Source organism: Astatotilapia calliptera, chromosome 5 (assembly GCF_900246225.1).
Source record: "Astatotilapia calliptera chromosome 5, fAstCal1.2, whole genome shotgun sequence".
NCBI classification, from domain to species: domain Eukaryota; kingdom Metazoa; phylum Chordata; class Actinopteri; order Cichliformes; family Cichlidae; genus Astatotilapia; species Astatotilapia calliptera.
The window spans coordinates 35,730,715-35,751,971 of NC_039306.1; the positions used below are offsets into that span (position 1 = coordinate 35,730,715).

Below are 21,257 nucleotides of genomic sequence, written 5' to 3' on the forward strand. Positions count from 1 at the left end.
TTGGCTGAGTAATCAATGGTTGGATTACATTCAGAAAAATACTATAAAAAATACGATATCTTACTTGTGATTACTGTCATTAATTTTTGTCCAAGCATGGACAGCATGGTAGCATAACTGTTAGCACTGTCCCAGATTTGAAACCTGGCTTGAGCCCTTCTCTCTTTCCTGTGCCTGCATGTTTTCCATGTATTCAGGCTTCCTCCCTCAGTCCAAAGGCATACATGTTGACTGGTGTTTCCAATGTGGCTACTTGTAGCACTATATGAATGTTTGGTTAAAAATGTTGCTTGAGTTGTCAGTAAGATGTTTATAGTCTATAAACAGGAAATTTCACCTGTTACATGCAAAATTTCGTTCTAATTATTTATGGATGAGGAACTAGCTGTTTACTCGCAGCCACTCAGAAGCATTAAAATATATTAGTAGTTCAAGTGTGGATTAGGTTCAATCATTTCATCACTAGCTGCCAGTGCTTTGTGACATTATGAGTCTACACTGACCTGCACTGTCCTTTTGTGGTTTGAGGACCGGGTCAGATAGAGGGATCTAACCAGGGACATGAAAGAGCTGAGGGGGCATTGTGGTCTGTCAGTCTAGCTTTTCCTCAGTGGGGAGGAAGAGTTTGAAGTTCAGGACCCCGTCTGACACAATCATTACCTTCCAGCACGACCCTCCACCCCCACCCAGCACAGGAGCAAAGACTAATCTAAAGGAGCCCTGGCCTGCGGAGAGACCGTATTTGATTCTTTGCCTTCAAAATCAGTGTCGTTCAGTACAATAATATACACTGTGGTTACACATCATAATGTAAATGATTAGTCAATGGATAGTACCTTTAACTGATGATTTCAACATTAAAACAATGACATAAAGATTCTGTCAATTATCCCATTTATATGTTGCTTCTCAATTCATGCATTATAATAAATCCTCCCTGCAACCTTTTTTCTGCCTTCCTCTCACTGACTTTCTAAAATGATACACGAGACAAATGCTCAGCCTGTTCAGAACAGTTGATCCCAGATGACATTTAAATTTTCTTTCTTGCATATGAATCAACATTTAGCACAAATCAAAGAGTTTACCTGAGGTTCTTTGGCTTCATGGAGCTTTGTGGTAATTACTGAGTCTAAACAAGATGGGAAAAATTCTCTAATCTGTGTTGATGAAAGAGATCCAAATCTACAATCTCACATTAGATAATTAGGCTTCTATCGGGACTCGTGAGAGTTCGTTAGGGAACAGTGAGACTGCTCTGGTACTGTCAGGTTGCATGTAAACACAACACTTCGCAGTCTTAGGAGATGTTACATCAAACAAACCTCAACTGAAAGCTACAAAATTTCATATAACAAGGAAGAAGCACTAAAAGTTGATTTTATCTTAAAAGTGCCAAAAGGAATGTCCACTAAGGCAGTTTGAGCTGTTCCACTGTTAATTTGAGGAAGAGGGTGCACATCAGTGCTTCATTATTTCTCTTGATTAACATATTGTATCTATAGGACACAGTCAACAGGGTCTGCTCAGCAATCTCAACTATATGATTGGCTGTAGCTCAGGTGGCAGAGCAGGTCAGCCACTAATCAGAAGGTTGGTGGTTCGATCCCAGGCTGCCTCCTGACTGTATGCCAAATATCCTTGGGCAAGATACTAACCCCATGTTTGCCTACTGGTGGTGGTCAGAGGGCCCGGTGGCGCCAGTGTCCGGCAGCCTCGCCTCTGTCAGTGCGCCCCAGGGTGGCTGTGGCTACAATGTAGCTGCCATCACCAGTGTGTGAATGTGTGTGTGAATGGGTGGATGACTGAATGTAGTGTGAAGCGCTTTGGGGTCCTTAGGGACTAGAAAAGCGCTATACAAATGCAGGCCATTTACCATATGATTTGGCTAGTCAGACAAATTGACAGCATATGTTTTCAAGCAATGATGCAAGGTTGGAAAAAGTGAAGAATTCTCTGCAATACTGCAGTTCTTCCCGTAAGCTAACGATTTCAGATTCAACATGAGTGAAAGAAAACTGTACCCCGCCTCTCGCCCTATGACAGCTGGGATAGGCTCCAGCACCCCCGCTATGCTATGACCCTCCACATGAAGTAGGATTCCCAATGGACCCACAATATACTACCAGAATCCATCCAAATCACTGAATTCAGGTGCTTTCCAATTACTTTTATGGCCACAGGTGTATAAATTAACCCAGGCCCGCAGACTGCTGCTTCTACAAACATTTGTGAAAGATTGGGTCACCCTCGGGAACTCAGTGCGGTACCTTGATGGGATGCCAACAACTCGGCTCTTCTCTTCTCTCCTCCATAGTTTTGTTTTTATCTTGGTCTCACTGTCCTCTCATTTTTCCTTTTCTCTTTCCCTTCATCCCTCAGCTTCCTCACTGAGCCTGGTTCTGGCAGAGGTATATTCCCGTTAAAAGGAACTTCCTTCCCACTGTCGTCAAGTACTGTTGGGGTTTTCCCTCCAGTATCGTAGGGTCCTTGCTTTTCATGTGCTCTGAGGTTGTGAAGTGGCACTAAATAAATAAAACTGAATTGAACTGAATTTAATTATTTCTCTCTTAGATTCAACAACAGAAGTGAGTGGAACTCTCACAGGAGGAAAAACTAATAACACTCAAAATTTCTCTGTTTTAATAAAAATGTTATGCTTCAACCCATGTTTGATTGAAAGGCCACTTATTGGTTTAATCCAATCAACAGCAAGTAGTGATTGTTTTTTGTTGGGGTTTTTTGGCAACTTAATAAGCCAAGTTGTTTTTCCTTGTGTCCTCTTCAGTCTGATGAGTCATCAGCCATAACACTTCAATGCAACTGACAATAAAAAATGATATTACGAAATATGTCGTCTGCGTCTTTTGACTCCAAGGTTCGTTTTTGTCTTACATGCTGCATCTCGTCAGCACTTTTCTTCTCTCCTTCCAAGCCTTTGAAATTGATTTTCTACTCAACTGTTGCTCAGTATAGCCTTGCTTTTTCTATCACCTTTTTCCCTGTTTTGTTCTTGACAACTCAAGTAAAGATGAAACATTGACTCGTGAATAAGAGTCCTGTCTGCTTTTTACGTACCTAGTAAATAACATTAAATAGGTCAAAATTTAAGTTGCAGCCCGCTAAGTGGGTTTAAATCTGGGTGCTTAGAGTAAACCTTGATGCTGTCGTGCTGCTGTAGCACAATGGAGTGACACTCTTCCACATTTTAAGAACATTTTCTGAATGGTCAGAGTGGTTGTATTGATGGTTGAGATTTATGATTTTCATTTATACCCTAACAGAAAGAAAACATAGCATCTACAACTTACGTAATTATTGCTTATGTTTATTTTATTTCATTATTATTTGATCGGATGGTTGGTGGTTCGATCCCTGGCTCCTCCAGTCTGCATGCCAAGTATCCTTGGGCAAGATACTAACTCCAAGTTGATCTCCAATGCATCCATCAGCGTATGAATGTTAGTTAGTAAGCACTTAAAAGCACAGAAGGAAGAGACTGGGTGTGATTGGTTGAATGTGGCATGTTGTAATATATATAATATATATAAGAATCAGTCCATTTACCAAAGCAAAGATATATAAGGAACGTGTAATAGCTGATTACACTCATCAGACAAATATTTGTATGATGTTGTCAAAGCTAGTCTAACATTTAACCATGTGCTTGGCTGTAGTTTACTAATGCATGCAGATCTGTGTTTATAAGTCATCAGTCTTTCATTAGGCTGTACTGCATACTGCGTACACTGCCTGTTTACTGAAACATGTTCCAGTTATAGTTATATTATGGACATAATGTGCAGACTCTCAACTTTCATTTGAGGGGATCCACATTCAAACTGGATGAAGGGTTTAGGAGTTTCAGCTACTTAACATGTGCCACCCTCTTTTTTAAAGGGAACAAAAGTAATTGGACAGTTTACTCACAGACAGGTGTGGGCACTTTCTTCATTATGTCAAGACTGTAGATGTTGTGAATATTATCAGTTAAGCAGATAAAAGACCTGCGGTCTTTGAACAGACAACATGCGGTCAAACAAGCTTTCTTTGAACAAATGAAACCAGGACCAACCTCTACCAGCATGATGGCAAGAAAAAAGTTACAAGCTACGTGTGTCTGCATAGAAAACAGTCAGGATCTCTTTATTTTTGACTGTAAACTCCATAATCAAAGAATGATGTAGCATCCAGGTCTAAAAAGTAAAATGTGTGCCTTAAACGTGTTCTTTGACTAAGGGGTGACTTCTCTGGGTGCAGGACTTTAGATTTTATGGAAGTTGATAGGAAACTATGTTTATTTGGTAAACTGTGGTCATTACTATTAAACTAGGGAACGCTCAAGCTTCTGACTTGAGTGACTGACTTAAACAATGATTGAAAAGGTGCATTGACAGATAAGCAGATCCAGTGAAGCCTTTCATTTTCAATTAGTTTTTTGGCATTTGTGCATTTTGCTTTTTTTCCTCCATTCTTTTGTTACATTAAGTTGCAGATGCAGCTGCTGTTTCTAAAAGTTACTATAATATAATCACATTCAATGTGTGGGCCCAGCAACTGCAAAGTGTCAATCAGGCTCCAATGATTAGTCACTCTTAATGAGGACCAACTTAATTAAGAGTCCTTCCCATTCGATCCCAAGATGCAGGTTTTCATTCAGTCAGTTGCTATTCTGCGTGTGTAAGCGCTGTGGGAGACAGTCACTGTGTTACTGCTCACTGATGCTCTAAGTGTGGAATTAACATGCAAAAGGTAGTGATTTAATAAACACTGCACGAGACAGAAGAGTTCCAAGCAGAGAATACAAAATCATATCAGAGGAGTAATTACACAGATGAATGATGAATGTGAAGAATCAGTGTGAGAGAGGAGGCAGTTACCTGGATCTGACTTGGAGAAGGTGTCCATGTCTAACAGGTTCCTGCAACAAAAACGTGTGTAAGACAGAAGCATCACAGTGCTGCAAGGCCAAATGGTTCATGGTAAGTTTAACAGCATGACAAAATATTTCATGTGTTCATAGTCGTGTTCTAAAAAGCATTAAGGCTGTCCTTTCTTTCAAACTCTCTCTCAGCACTGTAAAAAGGACGGCTCTTACAACAGAAGCAGAGTGCACTCTGTGTACTGTATATATGTGCAGTCGTATGTTAGTATCACCTTTTAGAGAACTCTGCTTTCAAGAATGTAACTATGGTCAGATTAAGAAACTGCTAATGCTACAAAATAGAGGCACGTGAATGGTTCTTTGTTTGTGGGTGTAGAAGAAATATTACAACAATACACAAGTGCCTTAATTGGCTGACTGTAACTGCACAATATCGTGAAAATGCCTACAACTGTCACAGACTCAGTAAAGTTCTTCTATAAGATTTATCCAAATAAACTTTAATTCCAGTGGAAATATTACTGCATACATATCTGAAACCAAACAAATCAGGTTTTTGTAAAAAGAAAAAGACAACAATTAAAAGCTAAATACATTCTGAAGTGAACTAAGATCATGTAGCACAGGGTTTTTACCACACTGACAGCAGGACATACACTAGAGACGTGCTATTTCCTTCATCATTTTGTTCCTGCAGGAAGAAAAATGAATCTCACACACACACACGAAAAGCCACACTTGTGTGTCAAATCATTGCTGGGATTACAACCCAATTTCCGTCTAACAACCTGACACTTTACTGAGAACCGCCTGTGATAACAAACAGCGTTTGATAAAGAGCTGAGATGTGGGAGATGACAGATTGAAACATTGCCCTCTTGAGGACTGGGAGCTGTCAGGATGATGAGGGTGGCTACGGGGAGCACACACATCCTCGCATGTTCACACTGTTCTGTTCGTGTCTGAATACAGTATGTTCACATGCATGTGTGGGCATCAGTAAAACAGCCCTCGCCTGTCAGCACACTGTGGCAGCTTGTAGTGCTATAAAACAACCATACGAGTACCCCACGCAGATGATTTTATCCTACGGTTTTTGCCTTTTTTGGAGGACATTTTTCTCCCTTAACTAGGGAAGCAGACTGAGTAGCGATACCAGATAAACCTGGAACTTTCAGTTTGCACCAAGATGCAAGAAAACCTAATAAAAGATTCACAAATACGAGTAGTCCTAAAAAGCCATACACATAATGCTGTTCATTCAATTTGCCTGGAAAGCAATCAACAACATTTAAATAGCTATGCAATATAATTCTTTTCCACCATGAGCCCAAGATGGTAGCAGGCTAAATGTCAATAGATAGGCAGAGCTATGAGAATAAGCTTGTCAAGCTTCAGTCTAGTCTCAGTCAACAATAGCACACTCTTTCAAAGAGGATCCCAAAAGAACAGAAAGCCTTTAAAAACTTTTGCTCCCACATGTTGCATCTTCTTTGTAATAGAAAACACATCGTTGTTTACCAAGCAGGCATCCCAACAGTTTGTAGCACACACTCTCTGACAGCAGCTGGTTTGGCTTCACACCACTTTTTAGACGTCTTGACTTCACTTTTTTAACCATCCAACATGGAGTAAAACTAGGTGATTGTGAATAAACTGTTAACAACCAAGCATTAAAAACCTTACCAAAACCACGTTCCATCCTTTTAGATCTTTAGATTTTTAGAGACTTCAGTGCTAAAACGCTTCGATCTATAATTTAACCTGAGCGAGTACTTTGATGCTGCCACAGCTTACCTACAAACGTGATGACTGTAACTTAGCAGTATTCATTTTCTGTCACTGCATCAGCTTCTCTCACTTCTAATAACAAACCTGTCAAACTGTTAAAAACTACATTCTAATTGACGACTTTGGTTTGTGTCAGCTCTTGCTGTGGCTTCTGACACACACACACACACACTCATTTTCATATCTTGGGGTGGCTGTAGAGGTAGAGCAGGTCAGCCGCTGATCGGGAGGTTGGTGGTTCGATTCCTGGCTTCCCCAGTCTGCATGCCAAATATCCGTGGGCAAGATACTAACCCCATGTTGCTCTCCGATCTGTTGGTGTGTGAATGTTAGATAGGCACTAACAGCTTAGAAAAAGTGCTGGTGTGATTGGGTGAATGAATTAGTTGTATAAGAACCAGTCCATTTACCATCTTAGTGAGGACATGTCACGAAAACTGGTTACATTTAACCCTCAGCCTAAACCTGACCGTAACCTAATTACAACCCTGACACTAACACCACATTTTGAGCCTCAGCATTTTGTCCCCATAAGAGACTGTTGGTCCCCACAAGTACAGTAGCATGCCAATTTTCTGTCCTCACAAAGATGTCTAAACATGTACACACACACAAACACCAAAAAAACAATGCATGAACAACATAGTCATCAGTGTCATTGTGGCACAGTGTCATAGATGTATTGAGGTGCCCTGTGGCTCTTTTCCCACCCCCCACACTAGTGCAAGCCTTTCTGGATCAGGAGACATTTAGTCAAATATGTCTTCTGTTGGACTGGGACATGCTGGGTTGACATGTTCATCACAGATAGTCACAACCAGTAACTACTGGTAACCGTTTTATTTATATCTATAATGCCAAATCAGCAGTTATCTCAAGCTGCTTCCACTGTAAGGTAAAGACGCTACAATAATACGCATAATAATGCAGAAAATCCTAAAGAAGCAGACAAGCATCTAGAATCATGCTTTGTTTAGATCCATCCTTTTACTCAGAAAGCAAAGAACCCTTCTTTGAAGCTTAACATCTGTTAGATACTAATCTCATTTAAGAGACAAGTTTTTTCTTGTAACGTGGCCTTGTGTTTGAAACCTTCAGGACATGATATGAGAGAAGCTGGGTTGCCAATCAGAGCCCTCGCCTGCTGACATTGACATTCTCCCACTGAGAAGTCCTGGCTCCCCGTGTTCGCTGACCTGCCTGGCATTTCACTCCTAAAGTGCTGCCAATGTCACTTTTTAGCATCACAACATCAGCCATCACCATTTGAGAGCTGCATCGATGCAGCTCTCAAAAGAACAGTTAAACCTTCTAATGCTGATATGAGTTTTTCTCTCTTCAGTTAATAATTACAGTCCATCTAATTAACTAATTATCTAATTAAAAACATTTTAAACATACTAATGCTGGGACAAGATGGCACCAGGGTTACTACATGGTACATCTAAGTATGCACTTCTTTAATGTCCTAACAAAGGACTGTCCTTGAACTGCAATGGCTCACTAATTCTGTTTTCACGGGGTCACTTTTCCAGAGGTCCCTCTGTCTCCTTTGTCTCATATTTTAAAAAACATGTAACAGAGATTTGGGTAAAATATCAGGTGGTCTTGTTGAGAGTTTCATTTGTGTATTTCAGAAAATGTCCTCCAAAGAAACAGGTGAAAAAACTCCATAATGGTGGAATGTGGAGGACTATGAATTAAAGGGACTATATGTGGGAGTTATATTTTTGCTGCTGCAATTAATCTTTTCTAGAAAACATTTTAGAAAGTCATTGTAGTCTTTATGTGGAAAAAAAATGGTCTCAATGGTGTTTAAGGAGAAATGATGCTCACAGCACCTTTGGATTCCTTTTTCCTGCAGAAATTAGTTTGGAAAAGATGCTCATGTGACTTTCAGCATGTCATTAAAAGCACACGAGTCCCTTGAAATAAAGCCTGTTTTCCACAGGTGTCACAGTGTGTTCTTGAATAAGTCAGAAGTTGGAAATTAGGAGTTCCCAGTAGGATTTTTTTTGAACACCCCTTCATCAGATTTCCCACTCAGAAAGTTAGAGCAGACCAACATACCCCAAGTTAGTGATCCAAAATGGCGGCACTGAAGGTAAACAGCAGTAAAACTGTGAACATTTAATCTGTACTGCCACTGTTGTGTATTTTTAACACCGTAAATAAGCCATACACTGATCAGGCTCTTTACATGAATGCCTTTTTAAAGCACAAAAATGAGTATTATGCTGCATTGCTAGTGATACCTAAATCTTGCTAAGAAAACTAATCCTGTTTTCCTGGCTCCCTGGCTCCCACATCCGAGGTATCTGGAACGTGCATCAAGCCGGTGCTTTCTTGCTATGAGGCAACAGTACTAATCTGCATGAGATATAGGTTACTTATAAAACATGAACCTGATTGAGGAGAAAACAAAGTCTTCCTGTTGCCACCAGAAAATGTTTATTTTGTAATGTGTATGGGGTTAATAGGTCATTTACTTGCAAGACAACGCAGGTCATATATTTTCCCTCGTCTCATTCAAGCAATCCTGTGCCAGCAGTAATCACTGCAGACTGCAGGCAGGCTGCCACACTAGGCTTGTCTAATAGGATCTGGAGGAGCAGCATTTGGGTGGCAGGCAGGCAGCCACTTGTTTAAAAAGAGACAAAAAACACAGCGTCCCTCAACACTGTCTGACTCCCTTTCTGACCCACATCCACAATGACACATCTGGCAGAGCCATTTCCACACATAGACACCGTGCTGCGGCCAAGTCGTTTTCAGAGCTCTTCTTCAAGACACAGATTCCATAATGTCAGTGACAAGTGGCAAGTCAAACCACAGTTGCGTGTTTACACAGCAGAATTATGTTGTGTCATTACTCTTTTATGGTGATGTCAGAATACTGACTGCAGCGAAAAGAGCACCAAAAACACACTGCCATATTAACTCTTTGTAATATTACACAATATAAATCTCGAGGTGACAGTGAATTGGTGCTTTATATACTGTTCTGAAAATGAAACTGAATTGAATTCATATGTGTAATTCTAGTTTAAGTTAAATTCTTTGGTTTATTGTTTCTCTAAGATTTCTGGTTTGAGTTTTATGTTTCTGGTTATGTTTTCTTGTATTTCGTGTTCGAGTTTTGAACAGCAAAATAAAGCTGCCTTCTTTAGGTTATCCTTCCGTGTCTCGAGTCCTGCGTTTGGGTCCTACCTCCTGCCTGCCACACAGCTAACCATGACAGAACGACGCAACAACGGACAAAGGAAAACACAGGGCTTAAATACACAAGGGAATACCGAGGGAAATGCAGGCAAAACTTCCACTTTTGTTGAATTACTTTATTTCTCATCTGTTCTTGCTAGATTGTAGCATGATGTGATTAATGATTAAGCATAGCTCCTTTGAATTTTGCATAATATATTTATCATAAATCTTAACTACAGAAAACAAAATACTTACATATTCTTGTAGCCCTTCTTTCTTTCCATATCTCTAGCAGAATGTACAAATATGGGTGGTCTCCTCTATTTTTGTGCCAATGAGACGTCAAACAGCTGTAGCATAAAAAACACCTAAACTGCATTAGAACAATCAGTTGAAGCTACTTGCCTGTTTTCCAATCAATGCACTCATTCTGCATAAAACAATGATTCTCATTTCCCCGTTTCACTCATGTCTAATCCATTTGAACAGAAATCCCAGTGTCAGCCATCTTAACCTCAATGGGAAAAGCAATCCCCTCATTACCAGCTGCGGTGGCTTTGAGATGTAACACGACTGTTGTGCTGTTTGAGAAAGAAATCCCAACGGAAAAAACAACACCTGAAAATAGATCAGCTGGGACATCAAGTGCGTAGAGACTGATTTGTTTCTCAAGGAGCAAAACTGTCTTTATACTAAAAGCATGGATGACTTAATTGAAGATTTATAGCAGCTACGTCAAAGAGCAGGAGAGTCTTTTAAAAACACGGTCGCATTTTCACCTCCAGGTAACCTCTACTGCAGATGTGTTGACATCTACACAATAATGAGACAGTGTGCTACATGGAATCTTTTTAAAATCATCCAAATGTCAAGTATGTGTCAAAAGACATCAGGCAAGTCAGACCTGTATGGATTTTCTTAGACAAAGGGAGATGAAAGAGGCTCAGGTAGAAGGATGCGTGTAGTGCTGCAGCTCAGATCAGACTCGGTTCAAAGGTCTGGCTTCTACAGAGAGATGGCAGTTTCGAGAGGACCCAGAGTTGGCATCCACCTTTAAGATTTAAGTGTGTGTTTGCAGATCTGATAGGCTCATTTTCAGTACCATCACATGGACTACTCCAAAATTTTCCTGAACTTTTAAGGTGACTAAAATGTCATTTCTGGTTGATGGTTTGCATTTGTACACAATTTGTACAATGGTGCACTGACTGCTGTTGGTCATTATGATTCACAACTTGAGACAAAGCTTGAGGCGAGACATGCACAAGCAGCAAGGCACATTCACAATATTAGAGTAAGCAAAGCGATTATATTTTATAAGTTAAGTGCTCGAAAAGAAAAAGCTATGAATATATCAGAAACATCAAGCCAAACACCAACATTTCTAAACTTTCATGAATTATATTGTACTTATTGGCTGGAAAATAATTTCCCTGAGGCACACATCGTGCTCATTGGCTAACAATTTGTCAGGTCATTAGCCAATAAACATGCCATGGTTTATCCTGTAATGATATTGTACAAAATTGACGTCACATTATCAGTGATGGGAATAACTGTTACAAGTAACGGCATTACTAACGGCTCCTGCGGGCGGCAATCACTTTCTGCCCGACGATCACTTTTTGGCACAACACCTGGAGCTCAGGGGGCAAAACAATGGCATGAGTGCTGCTGTTTGACTGAGGAAGAATAAAGTAGTCGTGGTAAGCCAATCACACGACCGCTTTAAGATGACAAACCAACAAGGTGATATATATCAGTTTTTAAATTGAGTTGATAGGCTGCGTAAAACCAGAGACATGATCAACAATATATACGTGTGTTTTTTCTCAATGGTTTCGTCACGTTTACTGACGTTTACAGGTGTGATGTTCTCCTTTCTAGTGGACAGAAATTATTGCAGTGGCACAAATAATTTGTGTGGCATCTTATTGAATGCAGAACAGCTGATTGTTCTGTAAATAGTTTGAAATGGTTATTTAAAAGGGGGGGAAAGGTAAATGGCTGCAAAAACCTTGTTGTTTGCAAAGATTGTGCATATGATTTTAAAATTGACAATTATGAAATATGATTCAATAAACATGTTTGTGGTTGTTACAGTAAAAATATAACTTTTTCTACTCTGATTTTATGTTTTTTGTCTGATTTTAGATCAATTGTGTTAATACAGTCAAAATGACAACATGACTGTAAATTCAGACACGTGAGGTTGTGCTGAAAAGAATGAGACCAAACAAAGCAAATAAACAGTTTTTAAAGGTGAAATGTGGAGGGAACATCAAAAGTGGTTAAAAATGGCCAATTATACCCTGGACCCCAGAGGGTTACTACAGACCCCCGCAAGGGACATGGGAGAAAAAAATTACGATGAACTTTTGCGAGATCTCACAAACAGTGTGAAAGCAGCTTTGTGTCAGTGTCACTGTGGTGTCTTTGGTGGAAATGCTGACCTACTGAGGGGCCAATTAGCATTTTGTGAGGAGGTCAAGCTACTCTATAGAAAGGATCCATCTGAATGAAATGCAGCCATGATTAACATGATTAAGGATCCCTGTGTTTAGAGAGTCACCGTTTCCTGTTGGGTCACTGATGTTTATCAGCATTATTGGACACCTGTTCTGATGAATGGTGCTCAAAGCTTTAGCACCATAATGTTAACCACAACAAGGTTACTTCACTTTTTCAAAAACCCAGTCTCCCTCTCCTGATGACTTGCTTCCCTTACTTGTCTCCTTACTCACAGCTGTGTGTGCTTGATCTGTATGCAGTGAGGATCCTTCTGGGGCCCACTGAGCCAACCCTATTCTGTCAGTGTCAGGGAGCTGAGAAAGCTCCCTTCTAAACCCTCTGGACTGCTGGTGCCCAGAGACACTGAGGTCCAGGAACAGCTTGTCACGATCAGCGTCTTCAGACACTATCAGCATACAGCATACCTAGGACATGGAAATGCTGCTGTCTGAGAGGATGCACGAACTTCTCTTTCAAAGTCTGACACAGGTGATCTATGCAGGAAGGACAGCCAGCTGTGGCTTCATGCCAATTTTTGAAATTGCTTTTACTGATTTGTGGAACAAAAACAGCTCAATATATGAGATAGCTACCATCACATAACTCAGTCATTTCTTAGCTTTTACTATTAACACAGAGTGGTGCTGGCTACTGCTGGAAAGGAGCTAGTCAAGAGCAGTGAGACTAGTCGTGAAAGTGAAAGTCATTATAAAAATATGTTGAGGATAACAACAGACATGGATGCTTAGTGGTCAGACACTTAATTCTGATGAGGAAATTTGCTTAATTGAAATGCAAAAGACAGATATTTATAAGGCATCCAATTCTCTGTTATGTTTACCTAAACAAATAATAATAAAAAATGTAAATAATACAAAAAATATCCATGCTGTCAGTTCATAATTAATAAAGGACACATTTAAAGTGATGCATAGGATTTATCAGTTAATATTAAAATTCTGATGTTAACATATACAAGTATTTAAAAACTCAATTTACAAATATCAAGAAAACTAGAGTTAGTCCCCCAAAACTTTGGCTTCCCTTGAAGGATTCAAGTTTTAATTAAATATACTGAAGGCTTATTTTACAGAGTGCTGACCTGCATACATAACTTTTTTTTAAAAAATCTGTCAGTGTTTCCTTTTTGTAAAGCCTTTGAATAAGGGCTTTAACCAGGACCAAACTCAAAGGGTCTCCAGTTGCTCAGCCATAAATCTCACTGTCACGGTTTCCCCAACACTTCAGTTTTAAACCCACCCATAGCATATAACGAGCTATGATTAGCGTAGAGAAGCAGGTGAAAATCAATTTGCAAAATCAGAGCAGACACATTCTGGCAGTGCAAATGAAATAAGAGCTACCAGATTTGCCTGATCCCCACAGTGCCAAGCACACAGAGTTTGCATGTTCTCTGTGTTCTCCGTGTTATTTGGGTTCTCCCCAGGTTTCCTCCCACAGTCCAAAGTCATGAACTTAGTGGGGTTGGGTTAAGTTGTCGTTCCAGTGTGAATGGTACATCTGTCCTGACCCTGTGGCAGACTGGTGACCCTGTCCCTCGTCCTTTCCTAGCACAGATTATCAATTAGTTCATTGATTTCTTTAATCTTCGTGCTATAACGAGCATAGCATATGTATGTTCATATATCTCCTCCTTAAAATGTAAAAATTAACATCTAAATAAATAATCATCTCCCTGCAAATGCAATGTTGCAAATTGTTCCATTCATGATTGTTTCACATGTCGCGTTCAATGTACGTCAACCATAAATAACCTAATGCTCACCAAAATTTGATCTGCGATGGAATTTTAAATATGGAAAAGGTGCTGCAGGCCTGCAGTGTTAATAATAGTGTTCATAATTGTTATTGCTGATTAGGCGATCGTCAGCTTTTAAGCAAATAATCAAAAAGTGAATATTTGCTATGGGTGGTGCTATGTGCAAATAAAGAAGGAAATTCTATGTCTAAGTGCCTAAGGCACACACACACACACACACACACACACACACACAGATGAATATAGGGGGGGACTCAGGGTTTAGTATCTTGTCCAAGGATATTTTGACTTGCAGAATGGAGGAACTAGATGTCCATCACTGATCTTCTGCAGACTGACTCACCTCCTAAGCTACAGCCACAGAACTCTTTTTTTTAAATTTGGAGGAGAGCAAGGACCTGCAAACTGCCTAGAAATTAAAGATTAATTGGATTATAAAAAAGGAATGATATGCAAGAAGCCCAGGCAGTTGGAGCTCCTTAGGGCCTGGGACCATAATTCAACGTTACGTGTAGCAAGTCTGTGTGCGTCAACAATGAGCGAGCTACTCAAACACACAGTTTTGGACAATTAAATATTCTTTGGCAACGGTGGCTCTGTACACCACCACAGCAGATTTTAAATCAAACAATTAAGATGTGACTGAAGTGTAGATTTTCAGCTTTTATTAAGAATTTACAGCCAATTTTATAGAAAAGTCACGAAATTAATGGAGTTAGGTTAAGTGGTCATTCTAAATTTTCCATAAGTGTAACTGTGAGTGCGAATGGTATATCTGTCTATCTGTCCTGGCCCTGTGGCCATGCAACCTTAAATGGATACATGGAAATGGAAGGAAGGAAGGATGGAAAGGTGAATGGGTGCTTTTGTATCTTTACCTGCTTAAATGTGTGTCAACGTTGCATTTCATAAATCCATTTTCAAAACATGTCATGGCTACAGCACATGCCTATCTCAGTTCATTTTATGAAATCATATATGTGCATCTAAACTACATCAGTGAGGCTGACTGAAAACAAGGCAGGTGACATTTCCTTAAGATTTCCATGAAAAATGGCAACATCACTTTGAAAATCTGAAAGAAAAATGACTAAAAACCTAGAGGAAAAAAATGTGTCTACACAGCACATTGTGTGTTAAAGACATTAAAAGGGTGAGATTTCTTTACTCAGTGGGGTGAGACTTCTTTTTCTTGGTGAGCATATATTGTTGTTTTAGTATTTTTTTCATCCAGTCCCTCTTTCTATCATTTTTTCCGCTGGGGTGGGGGGAATTGTACGTGAGTCAACCTATGGGAGGAGATCATTCATCCTGCAGCACGAACTCCAGCGGACGTGTTTCGTTCATTTTTTATGTCGCTTAGATTTTAGACCCTCTTCCTAGTACACATCAAAACTTTGACCACGTTTAAGCACCTTGCATACTTTTACATCTTATTCTCTTGCTCTATAGGCTCATTAAAAATCCAAAATATTGAGATTTTAATAACTATTTACAAACTACTGTGTAACAGTGCTGGAGCGCAGTTTCCGTGCTCTGATATCCTGCTTATAAATTAAGACATAAAACTGAAAGAAACCATAACTTATTTTATTTTTTTGAACACTGTTGAACACTGAACACTGTTGGTGTGCGAATCTTTTTCTTTTCTTTTTTAGACAGATGGTACATTTAATATCTATGTATTCATGTGATCTGAGAGTTGCACTCTCCGGAGCTCTCCGAGACACTCGGAATAAATCCTGCTACGGTTGGTTGCTGCAACCCCACGCACTTAAACACCCACAGCACATGCAAATTCCTCCTTTGAAGAAAAAAAAAAGAAGAAAAAAAAAAGAGTTGTTTAGCCCAGGATAAAGACAAGGAACACTGGAATGGAAACATGGAAAAGTGTATCGAGGGCAGAAAATTACGCACGAGAATATAGGATTGAATAAAAATAAAACATCTGGAAGAAAAAAAACTGACTTTAATTACAAACATCAAGTAATGTCTAAATCTGTCAGAGCACAAAGATCCGGGGCTTACCTGCAAGAAGCGGTGATTTCAATCTTTGTAGCAGGTACGATGGAGTTGAGTGGGTCGAAATCCCCTATTGTCGCCATGGCCGAGGCTATTTTTTATTTATTTTCTTTAAATCAGTTGTTCTCAGTCCCTGAAGTTCGTACTTTTATTACAGCGCTGACTTTCCTTTGGCTGTGTGTGTGTGTTCCATCAAACCGAGAGTGTGAATCGGCCGCCTCCGGTAGTAGTAGTTGTTGTTGCCGCTGGAGCGCATCGGGTTAGGAGGCATACCTGAGGATGAGGCTTTCATTTACGGCGAGAGAGAGCGAGAGAGAGAGAGCGAAGCTGACAGAACCGGATGCTCAAGCTTCTCTGCGCCTCTGTCCTCTTAATTCATCGCCAGGTGGAGACAGACATCCACAAATCTTTCAGCCGTATTTAGGCTCGACAAGGAATCTGGTATGGAAAGTGATCTGTGCCAAAAAAAAAAACCCAAAAGGGAGCCTATGCAAAGAAAGACCTTTTCGAGAACATTATAAGATTGTTTTATATTTATATACACACAGATCGCTGTAAATTTTTAAAACAAACTGAGGCAAAACCATATAGGGCGCCATTTGTAAACTGAAACATGCTGAAATTTACGGCAACATTTTTCTGCATTTAGCTCCAAACCTTATAAAACATGTTTTTTCGAGTCACTTTTACAAATTAATTTGCAATTTGTAAATTACAACTTTACAAAAACATTTGTAACTTTTTATATTTAAAACTAAATGTTAAATCTAATATTATATTTAAAACTAAATGTTAAATCTAATATATTTAAAACTAAATGTTACAGCAAACGAAATATTGCCTGCCTGTAGTGGTCAGGTTGTGTGACCGCTCTCCCCGGACGTTACTTCTCACTGCCACCAGCTGCTTTACTGCTTGGCTACCAGCATGTTCAGTGATTTAGACAAACATCAGAGCCATATAAATGTTAACAGTATGTTTTCCATTCGTTTGAATGTCCAACAACATTCTATTAAACTCACAGCTATGAAGGCTTATTTTCACCACAGTAAAGGGCAAACAAGCCCTTGTGTTTTTGACACAGTTGGACATGTCCACAGTAACCCATCGTTCTCTTGGAAGAACACAGAAGACATAGATTACTTACCTCATTCTCATTAAAAAACCCAATCAGCAGTTATTTTTAATGCCAGGCTATAAAGGTTTATTTCTGCTGGCTTCACACAGCAATCTACACTCCATCTACATCAGCTATTTTAAAATAGGTACACCTGCAAGTGTCTAATCAGCCAAACACATGGAAGCAACTGAGTGCACTTGTATTCATAAGGTTGCTCCATATAACTGTCTGTGTGGGGGAGCCACAGCCCCTGCACCACAGGACATGAAGCAGGCATGCAAGAGATCCAGGCCCTAGACATCTAGAGCCCCCCAGAGCCCAAGGAGGACCACCACAGGGGCAGTCGCGCCACCCACCTAGAAAAGAGGTGAGGGGAGCCCCGGACAGGGTTGTGGTGCAGAAACCATGGGGAGGTGTGACGACGAGCCTGCAGGCGCCGCTGGCAGCCAGCTATGCCAGAACAAACTGAGCACAGGGCAGAGACCCGAGACCCCTCCACACCCCAGAAGGGGCTCAACCGAGCCAGGCCCCACCAAGCAGCCGCTGGGAGTGAGCCAGTACTTACCCCCACCTGCCGAGGCTGGGTGCTCAAGTATCAGCCACTGGCAGTGTGGTGGTGGGGGGAGATAGGCCCCCACACCAGGAGGGGCCTGAGATGTTCTGACCGAGGTGAGTCTAAGACCCGACCTAACACATAAATGTGCATTCCCAGCCTCATGCACACAAATACAAATACTAAGCACTCACTCAACAGGGAGACACACAGACGTGAACACTACATACACACACACACACACACACCTACTCTTTACTCCCAGGTCCAGGCACCATCATCCCCAGAGGGACAATCCACCCCAGACCCAGGAGATGGCTCCCTTTACTCTGGAGTGGAGACAAGCAGACCGTTCCTGGTCCTGCAGCAGCAGCAAAGCCCAAGAGCCCAGATCCCGACCAGAAGGCTCCTCCTCCCAGCGCCCCCGATGTCAAACAGAACGGGGGTGTCTGAAGACCCCATACCTCACTCCGCCTGCTCATATCTGGTGTTGATGCGTGCTGTTCTAAGGTGCATTTACAACAGGAGGGGGGCATTGTGCCAGCGACCCTCTGCCAGATACTAGCTAGTGTCAGCACGGCCCCTCCCGAGAACCCTCAATGTCTACATGTATTTAAAACTGAGAGGTGGGCACCGGCACCAGAGGTGACGCTGAATAAACAGACCTCTGGACGCTGTTTAGTGTGCCCACCCCCCAAGACCCTATACACGTGCGTCATGAGAGTTAAGTAATGTGAGTATCTAAGTTGTGGGATAAAACTGAGGCACAGGTGGCCAGGAGGGGACAGAGGAATGCCTCCGCTCTGCCTGAATGATGCACTTGTACCTCAAGGCCCTGCATGTGGTGTGGTGTGATGGAGCGGGAGGAGGGAGGCACTTGGGGAAAGGGATGAAAGGATTGGGGAGGGCAAAGTAGCCCCTCTCTCAAACCAACTCCCCCGCTGACCCCCAGTTCCCAGAATCCACCAAGGGCAGGGAGCCCAGGCCCATCCAGACCAAGCTCCATAGAGCATTGGGTGGCCCACCCAATCCCACCGCAGTGGAGGGGGAAGGAAAAAAAAAAAAAAAAAAAAAAAAAAAAAAAAGACCACCGTAGTGGTAACTGGCCCTCCAGCCTTTTAACTTCAAAGTGGTCCATAGGCCAGGGGGCGGTGTGGGCGTGTGTGGTTGGTGGCTCGGCTGCAGCTGAGTGAGCCACAAACAGAGCCTGTGTGAATAGAATAAAAATCTGAAAGGGAGCATCCTGAGTCGTGTCGGGTCCTTCAGGGTTACAATGATATAACTAGATTTATGAATCTCACTTGTATGACAGTGAACAGGTTTCTCTGGCCTTCATCTTTCCCCCCAAAAAAAAATTAAACACAAGACCACACAAAAACAAAAACCTTTGACCAAGAATTATTATTTTTCCTTTATTCAAAATTGCCACCTGGAGTTAAAGTCACTTTCAACTGTAGCTCGACATCCATCAACAAGTAATGGTATTTGATAACCCAAAAGGAGAGAAAAAAAAAAAAAAAAAAAAAAAGAATTCTTTAAAAATGCATCAGATATACAAAGAAGACTCTACACAGGACACTAGACAAGAGCAATGCAGCATTTCAACAAGTTAAAACCTCATTTGTGAAACAATAATTTACCCCAACTGAGAGACTGAGGGTGGCGTGTTTTAGTTTTTATTAAAAATTTTAAAGAAAAAAAATTGACGATGTTTTTTGAATGCTAGAGACTATGCCAAACCACAGATAAATGTGAGAACTGAATTTAAGGAGAAAGCTCAAAACCTGACAGGGAGATGGTGTCATAACAGTCAGACTTTCATTACATCAAAACAGGGCAGATTGTTCCATTAGTCTCTTTGGAAGTACAAGATTAAACCCCTGGCAGCCCGTGCAAAGAACTGGTACACGCCACATTCAGAGTAGTTACTGTGTCAGGATTATTTAAAATTGATCTGGATACAGTAAGTATTCAAGTGACTTAAAACGCCTCAGCTCATGATCTGAGGCATAAAGAAAACAGACTTTGGTTTTAGGTATAGCAAAAGAAACATTCTGTTAATTCAAGATTTTGGGAGATGGCTCAAGAGCGAAAATAAGGCTGTGCATGTGTCAAGGACAGCGACTCAGAATAGCCTAGCTCAACCAAGGAAAAACTGCTGGCTTCAAGTTTGTCCAAAATTTTATTTTTCACGGGGGGGGGGGGGGAGAATAAAAAAAAAAAAGTTCAAAGCTGTTCCACTCTCCTACAAGACCGTCTCTATATAACAAAGCTCTAAAGTCTTCTTTTAAACTAAGGTTTAATCTTTCTTGATCCAAATCATGGCTAGACATTCTGTTGTAGCGCTGCACTTATCCCAGAAACACTGGTGCCAACCTTTTCATCTCAATCCTGAGTACATTTCCCAAAATTCCCAAGAGGATATTATATTCATAAAAAAAATAAAAATTACGATACCAGTCATTTTCAGCAGCTGCCATTTACAGAGGCAGAACTGAAAGACTGCTGCCCGATATCCAACATCTCCACAAAACTCAGCGTTATGTCATTGTACAAACCGCAACCACATGAAAGCCTCACAGGTTTCACTGCAGTCAACTCTTAAGACAAAGCTCTTTAACAAAAATGTTTAAAAATTAAATGCACACATTTAACAGAAAATATACCTGAAACTGGACAGAAGACTCATCCAGTGCTAAATTAAGAGGCGGGACCAAAAAAAAGGCACAACAGAAAGGCCCTGAGGTACAGCAACTGTCAAACAGTTTGGCAACACCGATAGGCTAGTTTACAACTTAAGTATGAACTGACCCAACTGAGTGGGCAGGAAAGTCCCCGTGTGACCTGAAAGGAGGTGAATGTGATAATAGCTGGGCAGGAATCTCAGTACTGGCAGGAATGAAGCAGACCTCCCTTCACTGGAGGGACGAGAAACATCGAAAAGGCCTTTAGTTCATATCTGCTACCAAAATGCTCAGTGCTTCTTCACAGTCACTAAACCTTTAACAGATATGAGTCAATATGGTGATACTGTAATTGGCAAGGTTAAAAAATAATAATAATAATCAACCCTGTGAGAGCCATGACGGAACAGTCCTTATATTTAGTCTTTTTCTATAAAAGTTTAAAGTATCACATAAATCTAAGGTCAGTTTTTTTCTTGCAACTACTCAACCCAAAAAAAAGGGTTAATGTAAATCTTAGCTCCTGAAATTTAAGCGTTTCCTATAAAATTACAAAGCAAATAATTTGATCTGTCAGTCAGACTAATTTTATTTGCATGTAGTATGATATCGAGCTTCCCTGGACAAGACTTTAAAAGCAATGCATCCATATACACCTTAGCATTTTGACTTAAGTGATAACCTCTGCAGTGTCTAGCTGTCAGCTT

The 21,257-nt window shown here is 40.7% G+C and overlaps 1 protein-coding gene across 3 annotated transcripts in view; it reads right to left on the minus strand.

The window, feature by feature from the left end:
- LOC113023039 (copine-9-like) overlaps positions 1-16,599 on the minus strand; it is a 187,304-nt gene extending 170,705 nt beyond the window's left edge. For all 3 annotated transcript variants that reach the window (XM_026169094.1, XM_026169093.1, XM_026169092.1), the window contains exons 1-2: positions 16,200-16,599; positions 4,881-4,921 (exon numbers count right to left, since the gene is read on the minus strand). In XM_026169094.1, the coding sequence (XP_026024879.1) occupies positions 4,881-4,921; positions 16,200-16,276 (118 nt within the window). In that variant the 5' untranslated portion in view covers positions 16,277-16,599. The remainder of the gene's footprint in view (positions 1-4,880; positions 4,922-16,199) is intronic.
- Positions 16,600-21,257: the final 4,658 nt, after the last annotated feature.